The sequence below is a fragment of the Cricetulus griseus genome, chromosome 2 (genome assembly GCF_003668045.3).
Source record: "Cricetulus griseus strain 17A/GY chromosome 2, alternate assembly CriGri-PICRH-1.0, whole genome shotgun sequence".
In the NCBI taxonomy this organism is placed as follows: domain Eukaryota; kingdom Metazoa; phylum Chordata; class Mammalia; order Rodentia; family Cricetidae; genus Cricetulus; species Cricetulus griseus.
Window position 1 is genome coordinate 363,763,298 of NC_048595.1, and position 19,734 is coordinate 363,783,031.

The 19,734-nt window shown below is 45.1% G+C and overlaps 1 protein-coding gene across 1 annotated transcript; it reads right to left on the bottom strand.

Moving 5' to 3' along the window:
- Positions 1-399: 399 nt before the first annotated feature.
- Positions 400-19,690, bottom strand: Mtrr (5-methyltetrahydrofolate-homocysteine methyltransferase reductase). Its single transcript, XM_027400113.2, has 15 exons — positions 19,574-19,690; positions 18,309-18,473; positions 15,580-15,733; positions 14,330-14,447; positions 13,332-13,707; positions 11,877-11,999; positions 10,589-10,742; positions 9,522-9,610; positions 8,131-8,311; positions 7,113-7,155; positions 6,182-6,368; positions 5,227-5,345; positions 4,117-4,209; positions 3,851-4,033; positions 400-1,749 (listed from the first exon to the last, which is right to left on the bottom strand). Exons 2-15 carry the CDS (start codon positions 18,435-18,437, stop codon positions 1,605-1,607), a joined length of 2,094 nt encoding a protein of 697 aa, XP_027255914.1. The 5' UTR covers positions 18,438-18,473; positions 19,574-19,690; the 3' UTR covers positions 400-1,604.
- Between the last annotated feature and the right edge of the window lie 44 nt (positions 19,691-19,734).

Here is a 19,734-nt window from a genome sequence, read left to right on the forward strand (position 1 = left end):
GAAGCAAATTAAAAGTAACATTATGGGACCGCAAGTGATCCTACTCCTGGGTATCCTGTGCAGAGAAATAGATATGCTTTATTCAACAGCAACTACAAGGAGCTGTTCCTCAGTTTTGTGTTTTGAATCTGTCAGTTTGCTGTCATGCACTATATAGCACAGGCATCTTATCATTAACTGAGACAGTATTTTTTACCTTTCTCTGTCTTGTCTCAGTCTACTATGGCTGATGTATACAACGCCCAAATGTGACAGGGTACATAGGAGTGTTGGTGGTTTAGCTTCCTAACGCCTATGTTATTTATTGCACATAACATACGCCATAGTCAAAATACACTACGTAAGATGAGAAAAGTAGAACAAATGCTACAAATCCTCACCAAGGTTGAGATTAGCATATTACATTCTCAGATCTTTAATTCTCACAATGACCGAGGAGCACTTTACCAGGTATGGATTTAAATGTTGAACTATTAAATGAGACAATACACTGGTTGGAGAAAGTTATTATACCTGAGAGTTACACTGAGTCAGTTGACAGGATCTAGAATCACTTGGAGACACATCTCTGGGCATGGGATTGGGCAGTGGTGGAAAGACACAACTAAAGGTTGGCAGACCCATGCCTTGGGTGGGGTTCCAGAAAGTAGAAAAGGAGAAAGCTAGCTAGGCAGTCAGTCTTCTCCTTGACTGTGGGCACGTCGTGACATGAGTACTGCCTCTGGCTTCTGCCACCCTGACCTCCCTATCACCGGGCACTGCACACCAGAGCTGTAAGCTGAGAACCCCTCCTCAAGTCTCTATCCTAGCAACAACATGCATAACTCGTACAGAACCTTTAACATACTTTATTTCCATAACTTTCAGAGGACTTAGAACCAAAATCTAGCTGGAGTATTTTAAGGCTAGGATACAATCTGAGTGGTTCACAGAAATAAAGTCAGTTTGGGGAAGAAGCCAACTCTGTTTGTGAGGAGCAGAGATGAAAGGAGTCCATGAGGACAGGGTGTAACATGACTGACATGCACACGTGTCTGTATGGGGGATGCAAATGCCCCCAAGCTACAGATTGTGACATTTTGCAAATAATCATGATGAAAAAGGCAGAGTAGAATTTCAAATATATCTCAAAATATATTTCTAGTAGTATAAAACCCTTATAAGGATTATTTCAAAATTAAAATATTTTATCAGAAATATAATTTTGATAATAAACCATAATCAAATAATTATGTAAACATCCAGAAAGTATGCTTTACACCCATTAATTTAAATATTACTGGTATAAATATTCTTCATGTATATTTCATAGAAAGGTAACATGCCCACAAGTTTTCCATGATGTGTACAGGCTCAGGCAATTCATAGACTACCTGTCCTCTGGGTGGGGCGAGGGAGGGAGGGGACGGTGCACGTGCAATGAGAGCTGTCTCTCCACCTCCACACAGTGCAGCGCTGGGTGGGGCCACAGATGAGAAGTGGAGGACCAACTATGTGACTGCACCAGACCTGTAAGTGGTCTGTTCCACACCCAACCTTCTCTGAGAAATGTACAAACAATTTTAACCTCAGCTTTGGTAAAGCTGTCCTTTGGCGTTTTAAGTTTATGACCAAATGTCCTGAAGGTATCGTCTCTCTTGTTTCAACGTGGCCAGTGTTTTCATGGCTTCTAGTGTGTTAACTCCAGCCTCTCTGCTTATGATGTCTACAAGGGCGTCGTTCACATCTTTAGCCATATTCTTGGCATCTCTAGAAAACAAAATAGCTTTACTAAAGAAGACATTTATAAAAAACCAAACCCTCTTTATTAACTATGGCATACCCAGATCCCTCTGACCCTATCTTTGTTTTTCTCATTTCTCAGAATATTTTCACAGACATCCAGCTTCATCCATGGGGCCCACTCTAAGTAGAGCTGACCACAAGGTTCCATGGCTTACCATCCCTGCTAGAAGAGGCCTGGGAGGGAAGCTCAGCTGCCGGACCCATTGCCTCTCCTGGAGGGCACAGCAGACCTGCACACTCTCATCCTCCCAAGCCTTCTTGCATGTGAAGTGACAGACCCTTCATTGAGAACAGGTTTTAGCGTTTGAAGGCAGGGGAGGCACCACCTTGTGTGTCATCGTCCCTTGTTAACTCTATGCTAAGCCCCGTTCCAGGGCTCTCCCACAATGGCCGCTGAGGTCAGGGAGTAGACCTCACATCTGGTATCTCCCAATGCCTGAACATTGCAAAGCACTAAGCAGGTGCTCCAATGTTTGAACGAAGAAATTAAGATAGGGCGTAGATGTCTAGAATACAGCCTGTCCTGTCAGTTTACCCCTGGCAGGAAAAATGTGGCATCTCTCATTCCTCATCTTTGTCTCAACCAGTGCAGAGCATAGATCCCCATGGCCTGACCTCTCTCCTTTACCTCACTTGAACTGCCAACTGGCTTTGGACAGGTTCCTCATCCCTCAGTGTCTCTGTTCCCTCCTGCCTACTCCACTTGTGACTGGTGAGATGACGCTGAGCCTTCATCTCTGAAGCCACTAGTGCTCTCTAGGAACCTTAAAACTCAGTGACTGGAAGGGGCTGTGGCAGGAGAGGCAGGAGAGGATTTAGGAGCCTGGAGATATCACAGACCAGTTAGTGGTACATCTGTAATCAGCTGCCTCTGCTATTTAGAGGGTTAACACTTCAGTCTCAGTGTGGCCAACACACCCTCTACAAACACCAAGATCAAGAACTTCAACAAAAGCTAAAGAGAAACATAAACCCACACAGTGTGTGGACTCTGCAGTGCTCTTCAGCTGAGAGCCAGGAGTCATGGGGTCACCCAGACAGCCGAAAACAGCCCAGAAAAGCCACCATTTCATCTTCAGCATCACAGTTAAAAGGCCAGAGAAAAGCTTGGCTGACCGAAAACAGTAAATGCTCAGAATATTTAGGATAAAAGTAAAATTTCGTATTTCAAAATTCCTGTTATCTAGTTGAAAGTTTTAGAGTCAAGTTTTTAAAATTTGTATTTTCTACATGGTACCTTTGAGTTTCTGTGACAGATACTGTCATAGAATATACATAAAACTTACTAAGAGTGGCCCTGGTCTTCTGCCTACTAGACCACTACAAACTGCCCTGGAGAAAAAGGATTCTAATCAGATGTACATTTTCAGTCAAACCCTACTTTCTTCTTGATGGCTTAGTGCAACAAATCACAAATTCTTTCTACATAACAAAATCCATGTTGACACTTTGAGTAATTAAAGTTTTTTTTTTTTTGTTTGTTTGTTTGGTTTGGTTTCTTGAGACAGGGTTTCTCTGTGTTACCACCCTAGCTGTCCTGGAACTAGCTCTTGTAGACCAGGCTGGCCTTGAAGTCAAAGAAATCCTCCTGCCTCTGCCTCTTGAAAGCTGGGATTAAAGGTGTGATCCACCACCAACTAGTGTGATTAAGGTTTCAGCATGAATTTTCAGATGTTAAAAACATGTACCCAAAGTAGCTGGGCGTTGGTGGCACATGCCTATAATCCCAGCACTCGGAAGGCAGAGGCAGGTGGATCTCTGTGAGTTCGAGACCAGCCTGGTCTACAGCCTCCAAAGCCACAGAGAAACCCTGTCTCAAAAAAAAAAAAAAAAAAAAAACAAAAAACCAAAAAGCATGTACCCAAAGTAAAGCATTCTCCAATGCAAGAGCCAGCATTCACTACTGCTTCCCTGAAAAGAAACTCTGGCTACTAAGTGTATGCTGGAATTCCTCACTGTGTGCTTATGTGTGATGTATGTGAAAATTCAAGGACTCTTCCTCTACTTAGTGGCCCCTCAATCCACCCACAACAGCAGCAACTGCGTTTTCCCATCTGCCACATACCCACACACGTATATGTAGCCGTTCTCCTGGAGGAGGACCCTGGCCACCTGCTGGCTGTGACGCTGCAGGTTGTCTTGCACATACTTTGCTGGGGCCTCCTCCCCCTCCGCTGGGACATCTCTTGAGAAAGAGACCTTCAGATGAGTCAAAATCCCAATCTTGAGGAAACGCCTGAGCTCCTCTCTGCAACGTAATTCAGCATGGTCATGGGAAGGTGGTGGTTTAAGGATGACAAAGTCGGTCCAGTTACAACAGACGTACTCTACCTGAACAAATAGTCTCTGTCCTTATGTCTGCAGCCAAAAAACAGCCACATGGCTCCAAAATTTCCATGTGGGTGTTGTTCTTGGAGTTTCTCTCTGAGGAAAAGGAAATGTGGATATAATAAGCACATGAAGACACATCTTTCATCAGGAAATGTCACCAGCAAACCGGTCTGTAAAAGCCATCTTTATACTGTCTCAGCATTTGCTATGTTTGGGTATTATATCTGGGTTTTTACGCCACAGTGCAATGGACTGACCCTGGGCTCTTGTTCACACTAAGTAGATGTTGTATCTGAATTACACACCACCCCTCCTTTAGATAGTGGCTCTCTCTCAAAAGTCCTGAGAGGGGACCAGGTAGATGACAACATGTCTGAGAGGTAAAGCATATTGGATAGCCTCTAGTTAACCAGGGATGTGGCCCCAAAGGAGGTCACGGGGCCCTTGTCATGTCCTCTCTGGTTCCTGGCCACCAACTGTGTGATTTGCTTCACCACACACTTCAGCATTGTGCTGTCTTAGCATTAGCCCAAACAGAGGAGCCAATGGATGGTCGATGGGCTGGAGCTTCACAGCTGGTCATGACATCACAGTCTCCCTGTCACTACAAGTGGTGATGGTCGGGCCCAGAGAGCAGTGCGTGAGGAACACGAGAGAAGCCAGATTCATCTACTCTATCACGTTACTCTTTCTAGTATAGTCACTAGGCCACTCTTCTCAAAGTTCCTGTGTCTGGAGCTAGGTGTAGACACCTGGTACAAGTGTATCTGTGATTACTAACCTGACCCAGCTTAGGAGAGGGAACAGCCACACCCACCACAGAAGAGAGGTGTGCTTTAAAGTCATCTCCAAGTACATATTCAATAATCCACAGCACAACTGAACAGAGTGACAACTAGAAGTGCCACCGTAAAAGGGAAGCTCCAGATGGAAAAACACCTTCCCCATAGTGACAAATAACTACAGCACCTGATATTAGGTAAAAACTTTTTAAAGAACTTTACAAGCAACACCCAATTATTCTAAAATGACTGAAGAACCAATCATATGATCTGTTTCTACCCCTGATGACAAGGAACACATTCCCCACCAGCCGCAGTGAACACACACCTGTGCTGGAGGAAGCCAATGAAGGGGGCTACGCCAGTTCCTGGACCCACCATTATGATGGGGGCCGAAGGGTCTTCTGGTAAGTGGAAAGAATGTGTTGCTCGAGGAGAGATGGATATCTGGAATATCAAACCAGCTTTGGTGAGTGTAAAAGAAAACCTAGGCAAGAACGTGACAGCACACGACTGAGATTGTGAGGATGTGTGCGTGTTAATTCCTCTCAGAGAAGCATCACTAAACTACATGGCAGCATCAGACCCTACTGAAGCCATGAACTCATCTCCTACTACAGAGGAAGAAGGAAAAGTTTTCTACTCATACTTAAAGTGTCTTCACTTGGCGCTGCTTACATGTGAGTTAAAAGCATAAGCCAAGGAATAATTGACTAGGAAGGCAGGCTAAGAAGTGTAAAACACAAGCACCCACAAAGGTAGGGACTGTTGGGAGCTGCCGGCTGCCGGGGGAGAGTTACTTTCCTCTGAGTGTGTGGTCACCAGAGTGTCCCCATGCCCAGTGGACGGCTCCACACTCATGAGCATTGGACAGCACTAACTGAGCTTAGTATAAATGAACAAACGAATGAATGAATGAATAATAATGAGGACATGAGCTGGGATGGAGTTGTGATTGGGGGTGTCCTGGGGGAAGCTGGAGTGGGGGTGGGTGGGGGAGTGGCTATGATCAAGATACATGCAAGAAATGGTCAAAGGACAATGCTGCAAAGCATTTAAAAAAAAAAAAGTTTTAAAATGACAGACACAGTAAGATGTTACAACTATCCAGTTGAGATGCAGGAATAGGAGTCACCACTGTCCCCTGTAGTCAATGCACTCTTTTCTACAAATAAGATGAGCAACAACAGACCGACAAATGCCTGCACGTTTAAGATGTGCACAGTGTTCCCGTAAGGAGAAAACCGAGCTCTAGCCGACGTGAGGTCACACCATCCTAGTACCTTAGGAGCCAGGGCATCAGGACTGCCTGCGTGCAAAGCTTCTGTGTTTGGCTGAAGAAACGGGGCAACCAATGTGGCCAACCAGCCTGTGCACACCCCCTTCCGCAGCGTGGCCACTGTGGTGTTAGATGGACATTCTATGATGTTAAACACAAAATGAAGCTTGTCTGGATGGAGTAAGCTCGAGCTGCAAAGACAGACAAGTTCTGATGATTCCATCAGGGATGGACATGCTGTCTTACTGTGCTGGGAGATAGGGGCATCAATTCACCTTACCACTGCTCTAGGCTAGAGCCATCTTAACCCTTGCCTCCCCACTTTCAGGAAGGACTGCAGTTCTATCTACTCGTCTTCAACATTTCAGTAAGGATTGTAGAAAGTGACATGTCCCAAGGCTCTTCCTTCTAGAGTCCTCACTTGGTATTTACCAGATTGATTTTATTACCAGGCAAATGACAAGGGACAGATACACTGGGTATTATTTATAAAGCTGACAGATTTCAAAGTGAAGAAACCACGGAGTTCAGAATCCCCGGGAGACATGTCCACCAACCTTATCCACACTGTAGTCTGTAAGAAATGGAGGGTGAAATCCCTCCCACAAGCACACCTGCTGTAGTGGCAGGGGTGGAAAGCCTAGGCCAGCAGTCGTTCATGTTCCATAACTGACCCTCCCTGCTGGCCCCTGAGCAGCCTAGGGATGACGGGACCTGAGCCTACTGTCTTAAACAGGGGAACACTGATCATCAGGTACAAACTGAATTCCTAGGTCACAGAAGACAGAAGTCCTGGGCTCCTCAGCTGGCACTGTGCCTAGCACTGTGCTCTACAAAGCAGAGGAGTGTGCAGCAACTGCCCTGCTCACCAGGGAGCTGAAGTGCAGCTGTCCCAGGACTTAGGAACTGGCTATTATGTGAGTGAGTATTCATACCTAGCACATGAGTATGGTCGAGGCTGGAGTTTGGGAAGGTGCTCTAAAAAATAAAAACAGGCAATTAACCCAGGAACAAAAGAAAGCCCAGGCCTATAATTAATTTTCTTATTCAGAATATTCAAAGTAACATGTTCTCACTTAAAGTATGTTATAGCACCAGTGATACTCTGCTCAACTCTAAAATCAGGACCCCTCCCCCATGCTGGTCTCAGGGATAAGGACACTAAGAACAGTGGCCTATAGTCAAGAGACCACTGCTTTAATTTGGCTATGGCTCATCAGGAGCAACATGTCCTAGAGGTTTCGGATGGGAAATGAAGTCAAAGCCTCAAAAATGTTAAAGTCAGCTATTTTAGAAAACACTAGCACTTTTACTTCTTGTGTTTATACACTTAATAAAACCAACTTCCTCAGAAGCCAGTGGCTTTAAGATGCACAGGGATTTTTTGGAAAAGCAACATAAACTTAAAGACCCATATTTGAATTATCTGCTTACGAGTTTTGTAATTTTTGTGACTACCATGCTCTACTTTTAGCTTATTTGGGCAAAACTTTGAAATATTCCTCTAAAACAGCTTAGTCTTAAGAAAGTAGGAATATAAACTTCAGTAAAGAGTTCATCTTAAGTACTGGCTGTGTTAATTTTTCTTAAAAAAAAAAAAAAAAACTGGAAAATTTCCATTATTTCCATTTTGTAGGTCTCAGTGACTCCCTCTGGCTCCTAATCTGTATTCTGGCATGCACTAACCTCTACCACCTCCATAATACCACTAATAGAAGAAGAAAAAAAATCAAAATGCAAAAGAGCAACTCTGGCTTCTAGGAGGGAGCCCAGATGTCACTATAACCAGTCACCCGTCCCCCAATAAGATGTGGCCACACTGTATCCGCATAAAACCCACAGTGAGACATGAACAGCCAGCCTCCTTTACAACCAAGAGGGTCACCTGACAGTGAGCAAAGGACTGTCACTGTGGAGAGGATGACTCACTGAGCAGGGAAAAGAACGACTCACCAAGCAGGAGGCTGAGTGGAGGACAACAGGACGGGAAGGCGAGGAGGAGGTCCAGCAGGCAGACGCTGGCATCTCGGATGAAGCGGTTGTAATCAGCTGCCCCCTGTTTACTGCATAGCTCTTGCAGCCTCCGCTTTTCAGCAGTGCTGCTGGCACAATCCACCAGGGCACGCAAAAATGCCTGAGGGAAGAAGCCAGCTATGAGCGGCTCTGTGGTTAGGTTAGCACTGTGAGTTCCAGGCCAGCCAGTTACATGGTGAGACCTTGTTCCGAATAAATAAGTAAACAAATAAACAAATGAACAAATAAATAAAATATCTAAGAAATGGAAGCGAGAACAAGCTAAAACAGCAGAAACCACTGCAAGGTTTTAAAGTACATATTAATCACTTAAAATACCAATTTTACTGTAAAAAAATTATTTTACACAAATGTTTCAAACACAGGAGCAAAGATTATCACAGTATAGAAATTTCTATTTAAACATTTTTCCCCCATGGAAAATCTACAAACAGGCCACACGTTCGTGATCAAACCAACAATTTGATGTAGCCATTAAAAACACCCTCAGTCTTTCTGCACCAGAAAACACAGACTTAATGTCTTGCTGTGGAGTAGGAATTAGATTCCAGAATTAAACTATGGGTTTAAAACTTTTGACTTCCTATGTCACACCCATACAGATATTTTAATACAGCATATTTTATATAGTAAAGGAAATATATTTACATATTTTGTAAAATTTAAAAAGCTGGTAAAGTTAAAACAAAACTGAATTATTTAAACTTAAGCTCTATTAAAATGAGTACTGTGTCTAAGACTCAGCCTTTTTCTAAAGTGGTCTGCTCCCCTAGACCAGCAGTGCCTACATAACGCAAGATAGAAGCCTGTTTTTAATTACCAGTCTGTCTGTTCAGACAATTTAAGTCCAACACAGCAATTTAGAGAAGAAATGCAAAGAAATGTTTAGAGGAAAAAAAAAGCAAACCCAGCTGCAAGCATCTTGATGTAATCCTGACCTCTAGTGGCTCAGTCTATTTCAAAATCCCTCTAAACATCAATGGAAGCTGCCAAACCCCCATAAAATAACCAAGCTGTACTACACAGAAGATCTGCATCAATATAGTAGGCTATGAAGAGGGGGTGAGAGCCCCACACACCCTAAGAAGTGTCCTGTCATGAGGAGGAGAAGAGGGGCACTGTGCAGCCTGACTGCCAGGCTGCTGCCTGTCACATTGTAACACTAATGTCAAGTGAATGCGACTGCAGGAGACCTGTTTTCAAAACATCAGGAATACAACTGAACTCCTGTTTTTTACAGCTCCAAGGGGCAGGCATCAGGCTTATCTAAGAGTCTTACACAGAGTTACTCCCAGAAGACAGAGAAATACCTTTTTAGGAACTGCCCGTATTTCCAGACACCAGGTGAGGAGGAACTGGAGAGAACAGCCCTCGGGCACATGCTGGGGCACAGCAGCTCCTTGCAGGTGAGGCAGGAAGAGTCAGGCCAGAGAGAAGACAACCACAAACACATGTTTAGAATATGTTCTGTATTCACCACAGTACAGCTAGCTGAGATACTTTATAGTGCTACCAAGTGTGATGACTTGTGGCAATGTTCAAGCAGCAACTGGAGAAATAAATATGCCAGGAAAAAAACCAGCCACTTCACAAAAGTAAAAGAATGATAAATTCAAAATGTACCAAATAAAAAAAAAAAGAAAATTATCTAAACAAAATAGATAAGATGACCAAGTTCCACTAAAATTAAAAGTAACTTCAGGCCGGGTGGTGGTGGCGCATGCCTTTAATCCCAGCACTAGGGAGGCAGATCTCTGTAAGTTTGAGACCAGCCTGGTCTACAAGAGCTAGTTCCAGGACAGTCTCCAAAGCCACAGAGAAACCCTGTCTCAAAAACGCCGCCACCCCAAAATAAAAACACCATCTTAAAAAAAAAAAAAAAAAGTAACTTCAGTGGCTAGAGAGACAGCTCACTAAGTGTGACAGTTAGCTGTTCTAGAGGATCCCAGTTCGGTTCCCAGCACCCTCACACCTGTAACTCTTTTCTGGTCTCAACTAGGCACCAGGACAATGTGGTACACACACACACACACACACACACACACACACACACACACACCAGACACAAAAACAAAAATACCTCTTTTTGAAAAACAGGAAGTTTAGGACTGAGTAAGTCAAGATTATATACAATTAATATTAATATTTTAAATAAAACAGCTTCTATTTACAGAAAATTGTTTACATAATATTACTATGAGAAGTAAACATAAATGGGAATTTTACATAAAGGCTCTAGGCTCCTTTCATGCCCACTAGTGTCCATTACCATACTACTCACTTTAAATAAGAATAACATCAAGAACTGGTTAGCACCAGATTTGCTTGTGGTTATGTATGTGCATGCATGTTTGGTCAAATCCAGCACCTGTCCTACCTTTCTTCTTAGTGTCCGTCTTAATTCTCACGATGACATGGTATGCTTGTTTATCAGCCAGCTGTAGCCTTTGAAGCAGGTTTTCTACCTCAGAGTCACTGTTTGGACAGATCACATTGAAGGAATCTCCAGGCTGATGAGAAAACTCGATTTTCTAGAGAAGGACCAAGGTGAAATTGAGAAGTCCATTCAACAAACACACTTTCATTAAGAGTTACTCTAGAAAAGACCAAGGGGCAGTGTGCTGGTACATGCCACTGATACCATCACTGGGGAGCCAGACATTGGCAAATTTCTTGAATTCAGAGGCCAGCCTGGTCTTCCGAGTATGACATCACATTAGAGAACAAAACAAAAAGAAACTATGCAAGGAGGGTAGAAAGCTCTAGCCAGTTGAGGTTACAAAGTTCAGATTCCCAGAATCCACATAAATACTGGCTGGTTTGGGTGTGTGTCCACCTGTAAATCCAGCCTTGAAAGGTGGAGACAGGGTATGCACACCCCACAGCCCACAACCGGCCATACTGGAGAGCTCTGGGTTTGACTGAGAGATGCTGCATCAGTGAATGAGACGGAGAGTATTCCCGGAAAATTCCTAACATTACCTCCCAGCCTTCCTATGTGTGTGTGCATGAACGACACACACAGTGCACTTAATAGACACATGAAGTTTCTCACTAGTACAGACACAAAATAGTAGGTCTACTGTTTCTGTCAGGAAGTTCTACTGAATGTTCACAGACAACCTGAAGTGTTCTGATTTTCTTGGGACATTCTTCAAAATAAAGGTTGATTAATGACTATAGCGTATCTCAGAGGAACAGATAGATGCAGACGGATTCATAGACAGGGTTCAAATAACCACGTACAGCCCCCTGGTACAACAGGCAAATGCTCTCTATTATCACCTCTCTGGAGAGCTTCCCAAAACTTTTCAGAGTCTCCAAAGAATAGGAAGTACTGCTCTGAGAAGCTGGGGCTCTCCTGACCATCTACTCTGAACTTTAATTCCCCTCACTGGCTGGTCTTAAGTGAGCACTTCCTTCTGCTGGCCATCTGGACCCCATTGTTCTCTCATGGCTTATGATCAAGGTGCTATGCTCTGCACGGTCAGCATCAGTTCTCACATCTTCTCCGAAGCTGAAAGGAAAGAGGCTCAGGGAAAATGATAGGTCAGGAATAAAGGCCAGATGTCCTGCCAGAGACATCTCCTCCCGGATGTAGTAACTGAGTACCCAAAGGTTCTCTGTATCTTCATGATACAAGAACAAACTCCGAAACAACTTACTGAAATGTCCAATTCCAACAGCAGTGTGGTCTTTATGGCATCATTTGTAGTCAGCTGAACAGCTTTTGAAATTGGAACTTGAAAAACTGGATCCACTGAAGTCACAGATGTTTGGCTTTCCTCCTTGAGAAACAAATGAAATATAATAAACTGCAACCCCCAGAACCACATTAAAAAGTCCAGGCTCGGTGGCATGCAATTGTCATCCCAGCACTGAAGAAGCCAAGACAGGCAGAGTCCTGGGGCTAGCAGGTGGGCAGCTAAGCCTACTGGTGAGTAGGCCCGATGGAGGAAGGGTATTCTCAGTTTTAGTTGTTTCAGAGGTATCTGTCACCAGGGGTCCAATAAGGATAGCACAGGTCTTAGGAAACTGCACAGAAACTTAATTCTTTGTGATATCTCCCAGTTCCTCTTCTAACTTGATTTTATTTTATTTAAGAATAGAAAACATTTTAACAAATCAAAGCCAACTAACTGGCCATATGGGAAGGCTGAGGCAAGTCAAAGCTGGATGCTGGAGCCCTGGTGGGGGGACTCTGGAATGTGACCCTCAAAAGACCTGCCACCAGCTCCAGCTCAGCCCTCAGCCAGCTCTGTAGGAAGCCCTCAGCATTAAGAGGTCGCCCTTACTCAGCCACCTCTCCTTTCAATGCAGGCCAAATCCAAGGACTATGATGGCCATAAACCCTGCCTGCGTCCCGATTCCAGATAACCATTAAGAACTGGACCATTTCACCGAGAACCCCACAGGAGGCTGGGACCTCAGCTGAGAATGCGCCACAGCTTAGACTCTTAGACACATTGTGTGTAATCCTGCTATTACCCCTCCAGCCCCACACTGCCGTAAAGAATATTTCACAGTCTGACACTTGGAACCAGTGACATTTAGTGCTAGAGCAGTCTAAACAGGCTGCTAACACGGGATTCTGGAGCTGGACACCATGTGGGTGACGAGAAGGAAGGCAGAGGTGTGGCACAGACCACAATGTAAATGCAGAGTGGGGGAGTCCAACAGTCAAGGCTGGGGGAGTCTGGACAAGATGGGATGCTGAGGTTCTGAATGGAGGGTGGGGCTACATAAACTCAGAGCACCTGAGAATGATGTGAGCAAGCTGGGGTCTCAGCAACTGAAAGTGAAGGCAGAGCGAGAGTGGCGCCATGAAAGGCTTCGTCAAAGAAGTAAAAAAGGAATTCTGCAACATCAAGCCACTTGTAACACGGAGTTGACGTAGCTTTTCTGGAAGGCTCAGACAGTAAGTGCTTTCTTCTTTGCAGGCCTCTGGTGTGCATTAACCACAAAAGCATCTGTAGACACTGCACAGCACAACAGGCATGGCTGCTGCAGGAACCGTAGTTACAGCAGGAGATGCTGCACCTGGTCCTCAAGTCTCAGACATGTGTCCTAATGTGACAAACAGTTAACGGATAATGCCGTTAATGAAGTAAATCTCTCACCTGGCCAAGAGGCTCCTCAAGATGGACCTCCAAATATTCTGGCGGCAAAGTGGGAATACTTAGAGAGGTGTGTGAGAGTGGGGGAACTGAGCGGACGAGCGAGGACTCAAAGTCTTCAATCAAATCTCTCCTCTGACTCCTGTTAGCTTCATTGTGCTCCCACACCTCAGAATCCTTCTCTCCCACATCCTCTAATCGCAGAAGTTCAACTTGTGACTGGATGTGTAGCAACTCCGGCTTCACAGGAGTGTTCAAGGGGGCATCTGATGGCGGTGGGAGTGTGTCACTCATTCCATCTTGTCCTCTGAGCGACTTAAAGTGTTTTGTGAGGGCGGCCCAGAGTCCAGCAATCCACGGCTCTACAACGAGCTCTAAACTGGTATGTAATAAAAGGGGAAAAAACCAAATGTCTAAGTTGTCCATTTGAGCACAACAATGAAAAAGCAGCATTCGGTCCATTCGGCAGTGTACTATATGCGACTGTAGATGTACCAAATCGACTATTTCAAAAAAATATAAATAATTTTCATGGTGTTGGTTAGCACTGTACAACTGAATATGCAAACAGAGCAAATGAGCTGAGATATGAAGCTACTTTGCCCCGATAATGGGGCATTGATGCTCGGCCTGCAGGCTCCTTCCACTAGAGGAGATGCTAACAGGGCCCCTGTGTGCAGGCAGAGAGAAGACACGCAGGCAATACCAATGTTGCAGAAGCAGCACTCACTTACAAACACACCCATGCTCTGAGATGCATGTAACAGTGCTGGGTGCTTCCCTCTTTCCATTAACAGATGGTGGAGGTGGGGATGTGGGACATGACAACACAGGCCAACCAGGCTCCACTCATCTGACCTTCCTGGGTTCTGGCTAAATGGTGAAAGTATAATGAGACTCAGATGACTGGCAGTACTAAACCAAGCCAAACATTTTTCATAAGCTCACCAACTTCCACCATGTGTATGAGTTTACTGAAAACAGACATGCACTGCCCTTACCCTACACAGTCGTCCGCATGTCCAGTGTCGTAGAAGTGCTGGGCTCCGAGCTCCTGGAGTCGTTTATCAATTACTTTCCCTCCATTGCAGAAGTATGTGTATTCTGAGTCACCCAAACCTGAGAACCCAAAAAGACACTTGGTGTCTACAAAGGCTCAAAGAAGTAACAGATGCAGAAATAATATGTCTAAACACTATCCCATACTCCTTACACATACAACAAGAAATAATGCATGGATCCACATTTACTTATTTTTTTCAGCGATGCTAAGTATGCACATCCTGAAAGGTCCAGACAGTAACAAAACAGATACTGGCTACTGGTCAGAGAAATATACATGCCTAACATTGCCGTTTCCAGTAGTCACTGAAACAGGTCAAGCTGGCTTTGAAAGTGCTAACTGTACTTTACACTCTCTCAACTCTGAACACCACGGCCAAGGACCATTCTGATCCTCACCATAACCTCTTTAAGTTATGCTTTACGAAGCCCTAGGCCAGCCGGGTGTTGGTGGGGGAGGCAGAGGCAGGCAGATCTCTGTGAGTTCGAGGCCAGCCTGGTCTCCAGAGCGAGTGCCAGGATAGGCTCCAAAGCTACACAGAGAAACCCTGTCTCGAAAAACCAAAATCAAAACCAAAACAAACAAACAAACAAACAAACAAGAACAACAAAGCCCTAGGCCATTTTCTTAGCATGTGATGGGTGTGACCATCAGCAAAGAGCTATTACTAACCATGGAAGAGTCCCACCTCTGAGTATCAGTCACTGCTAGCAGGCCAAATATAAAGGAATTATTAAGAATCCCTGGCTGGTTCCAATGTCCCTAGAAAACCACAATGCTGAAGTTATGTTCTCAGGGAACATGACTGGGCTTTACCTTAAACAATTAAATAACCTAAGAGCTTATTCATGCAAGAATGGTGTTTCAGTAGGTTTGGAGTGAGGCCTAGACACCAATCCAGTGAGAATATTCTATGGCTACTGAAGGGGTTCTACAGAGTGGTGGGAGCATAGCTGAGAGGTAAAGTGCTTCCCTAGAGTCTAAGATACACACAGGATGGGGGGAGGAGAGGACCAGGGCACCGCTTTTGAGTATAGACTAGACAATCCTTGATATTTCTGTATTTTATATAGATCCAATATTTAATGTAAAAAAAGACACATGCAACTATATTTCATGATTTTGAAATATATATTCCTATGTCAAAGCAATAACTGCATACATTAAAAACCTAATACAGTCCATTACCCAATAATCCATATCGCAGGTGAGCAAAGAAGTCTGTTGGTAATGTCTTGTCGTGTATTTCTTTAACAAACTTGAGGGCTGTGTCAGGCGGATCTCCAGTCCCCGTGGTGGACACAACCATTACTAGAGGAGCAGATTCAGTTTTCAGATCATACTACAAAACAAGGAGATCAAATCAGGACGCAGGACTGCATGGATCTGTGATTTAACACAGCAGCAAGAGTAAGACAAAGCAATCAGCCAGGTTCCTGTCTTGCGCACTTCCTTTTAACACAGAAGCAAAGGACACTGCTTTTTTAGTTCACCTTTGCTGATGTTCACCAGGAAGCTGGGAGAGTTTAACACATCTCTCTTCCATGTGCTTCACTAAGAAAACGTCTGGGGTCTCCCCCACCCCCTCCACTGAATTCTTTTTTTTTTTTTTTGGTTTTCGAGACAGGGTTTCCTTGTGGCTTTGGAGGCTGTCTTGCCTCCTGAGTGCTGGGATTAAAGGCGTATGCCACCAACGCCCAGCGCCACTTAATTCTTTAGTTAGGAAAACATGAGAACAAACAGGCTTACCAAAAGTGTCAGGAGGACAGGCAAGAAGCAAGGCAGGAAAATCAGTAGGAGAAGGAAAAACAAAATCTATATATATAATCTATATGTATCTCTATATACACACACACACACACAATATAAAAAGAGCAAAGGGGTTTTATAGGGTCAAGGTGAGACAGAAACAAAGACAACAGACATCACGTACCAGGATTAAGACAGAACAGGGACAGGCATGGTGGCGAACGCCTTTAGTCCCATTGCTTAGGCGGCAGAGGCAGGTGGCTCTCTATAAATTCAAGGCCAGTCTTGGTGACCTCCAGGTCAGCCAATGCTGCACAGTGAGCCCCTACCTCAACAAACAAACATTTAAAAAAATGCACAAGACAGGAGCAACACCCAGTGAAGACAGACTGAGGTGCAGGTGGCAACTCTGGAATCTTCATCAAATCTGAACAGTCATGTGTATGACAATTGAAGCAGAGGCAATGGCAAACAGGTGAACAGAGGGTTATTTTAAAGGGGAAAATTGAGTGTTGCCCCTCAGTATCAGCTGCCTGTCATAACCAACTCCTCATTCTCTTCATGTTTGGAAGGAAATGGATCCAGTCCATGCTCTTAATTCTTGCTAAATTTCTTTCTCAACTGCTCATGAACATGGCCCAGTTTAGGTTCAAAGAATTCACTGCCCATTTTTTGAGATGGGGTCGTCTTGGGCTGACTTTAAAATCATTATGCATCCAAGGTTGGTTTTGAACTTCTGATCCTCCTGCCTCCATGTCCCAAACACCCAGACTATAGGTGAATGTCACTATACCCAGATTATATGTAGGCTTTATGCATGCTGAGCAAGCATTCTCCTAACTCAACTACACCCCCAACCCTATTTTACTTTTTTTGTGGTTCACGATATAACGCAGAGCCTACCAGAGCTACAACCAGTCTTCACTTTCTTTTCCATGCCTATGGATAAGGATTTGGGTTAACTTTCCACCAGGCTGTTAAATGTTTACAAAGTAATCTGAACAGGACTACTATGAGGTAGGCAATAGACGGCTACCCTTTCAACTTAGATCACGCTCAACTGAGAAACCGCTCAGCTGGGGGAACAACCAGCCAGGTTCCCGTGGCCCCAAAAGAAAAACCACCACTCACCTTCCCACCAAACGGATGCTGACCCAACTATGGAGAGATCAACTGTAAGGCCCAATTGGGGCTGGTTTTATGCCAACACCTGCCTGTTATTACAGACTCAGGGTACCATCCAGCATGGGCATGGTGGCATGTTTACTTTGAGCTGATGAATGACAGGGCTCTCTGACTGGTGGTGACTTTGGAAGGTCATCTACAACTATGTTGGTAAAGGCACATCAAAGGGGGTGTCTCCTTTGACCAGCATAAGTCATAATTCACCATGCTGTGCCTGGTCTAGCCTTCTGAAACTGTGGTTTGTGAAAGGCCAGGGGAGACTGAACTAGAGGGAGAGGGCACTGTTGACACAGCTTCTGAGGTACTGAAGGGAATCGGAGGGCTAGGAGCCAGCATAAGTATATATATCTGTCTAACGTCTTTTCATGTGAACTACTGTGAACAATGCATTCTGAGAACAGGGCACAGAATGGTCAAGTGCCTATCAACTCTGGCTAATGCAGGGACTTTTCAGAGAAATCGTGACTACACAGACTAGGAGTCCTTGCCTTAAGAAGTGCCCGAAGCCACTTCTGTAAATTCCAGTTCATCGAGGAAGCACCATGGCCTTTCATTTGGAGGAACTCTACAATGAATGGCAAAGTGGTTTTAGGGCATCCAAAGGGGCTCTGAGTTTATAAAGTGGAAAAACACAGATATGCAAAAAGACATATAAAACCAAAAATGTCCCATTTATCCTCACGGGCACTCGAGATAAATGAATCATATACCACTATTACCATTTACAGGTAGGTAGTATCTGTCTGTTTCAGTTTCTAAGATTTTTTTTAACCTAATTAAAATGTATATACTTCTATAATCGCAACTAGTTGGCAGGATGTCGCCAAGTTCAAGTTTTACCTGGGCTACAGTGTGAGTTCAAGGCTGGTTTGGGTGAGTCCCAGTAACAAAAAAGCTGAGAGGGGTGGGTATAGAGCTTACTTTCACAAGCAACCACTTCATAGCACAAAGAACAGGAAAACCCACGGAACAGTTGCCCTTACCTTTTCCGACTCACTGACACAGTGAAGATCTGCAGAAAACCCATGGGTTGCAGCCTGCTCACTTATTTCTTCTGCTATGGCCTTTGCCTGTCCTCGCTGAGTAGCATACAGTAACAAAAACCTTCTCATCACCTCGGGTCATGGGCTGTAACTCTAACAGCGGGACTGAAAAACCACAAAGGGGAAAAGGGGATGCTGTTTAGTGAAGCAGGCCACCCACAAGTATTAATTCACAGCAAATATATACTCTTGTTTCTTTTCTTTTTTTTCGTTTTTTTTTTCGAGACAGGGTTTCTCTGTGTAGCTTTGGAGCCTACCCTGGCACTCTCTCTCTGAAGACCAGGCTGGCCTCAAACTCACAGAGATCCGCCTACCTCTGCCTCCCGAGTGCTGGGATTAAAGGCGTGCACCACCAACGCCTTAACAAGTGTAAGCACTTGTTTCTTAGCGCTCATATTAAATGACCCGCAGTGTGAGGGAATTACAGCAGGAGGCATACAGAAGTAAGACTCTCACTGCTCGGGAAATCCACTCCCGATTTCCAGCCACGTTTGGCTCTTGCAAATGTCTATCAGAGGTGCGCAGTTGTAGGAAGAGTGAGCTGACCCTCACTTCTTCTCATTTGTATTTGGGATTAGGATCGTAAACCCCTCGTGACTAAGAATGACAACAAGGCCTGATCGAGGAGGGCTCAAACACAGTGTCACCTACAAAGGTCTTTCTGTTTCTTCCCTTTTTAAAAACCTTAACTGTACAACGCTCCCCTCCTCCAAACTGGGGGTAATTCTGTTTGCTGCGGGATCCGGATCAAAGTACTGGCTGTCCTGTTGGAGCTCCCACCGTTACACAAGTCAGTAGTGAGTGTACACGGACTTGCACATGGGGGCGGAGATGACCAGGAATAAGATTAAAAACAGAGAGGGCGCCGGGACCCTACGCGCCCGCACTCTGTCTGGTGGCTTTCTGTGGGAAAGCTGACTTGGGGTGGGCGAGCCGACTGCATGCATGCTCTAGCGGCGAGCCGGGACACACAAACAGGCTCGTTTCGAAACAGTGCTAAGGACCTGACTGGAGCTGGGACGCAGAGTCCCAGCCGGGGCAAACGGGGAGGTGGGGAGGGCTCGCAATGCTCGCAACGCCACACGTGCGGGGCTCGCGAATAAGTCTTCCCTCCCCTCAGCACCCTGTCAGCTCCCCCGCGGATCCGGAGACCCAGAGACGTCACCCCCCTCCCCAAGGGTCCCCGCCACCCGCGGGCCACCTACCTCCAGCCGCGAACTCCCGCGCGGGACGCCGTTTGCCTGGGCGAGCTTCCGCCTGCAAACTCTGCACATGCGCGCAGCCTCCTCTAGCGCCGGCTTCTGACGCCTCACCAATCGGAAGGCCGGCGGGACCTGAGGCCAGCCAATCGCTGGGCGCCGGATGT

Bases quoted from the DNA above. Each gene is read 5' to 3' on its own strand.
- Mtrr (XM_027400113.2), bottom strand. From the start codon at position 18,437: ATGAGAAGGTTTTTGTTACTGTATGCTACTCAGCGAGGACAGGCAAAG. The intron at 7,156-8,130 runs GTGAGTCGTTCT...TTTATTTTTTAG, and splicing joins TCCACTCAGCCTCCTGCTTG to AGCACCTTCCCAAACTCCAG. The intron at 5,346-6,181 runs GTACTAGGATGG...TTGATATTCCAG, and splicing joins CTGATGCCCTGGCTCCTAAG to ATATCCATCTCTCCTCGAGC.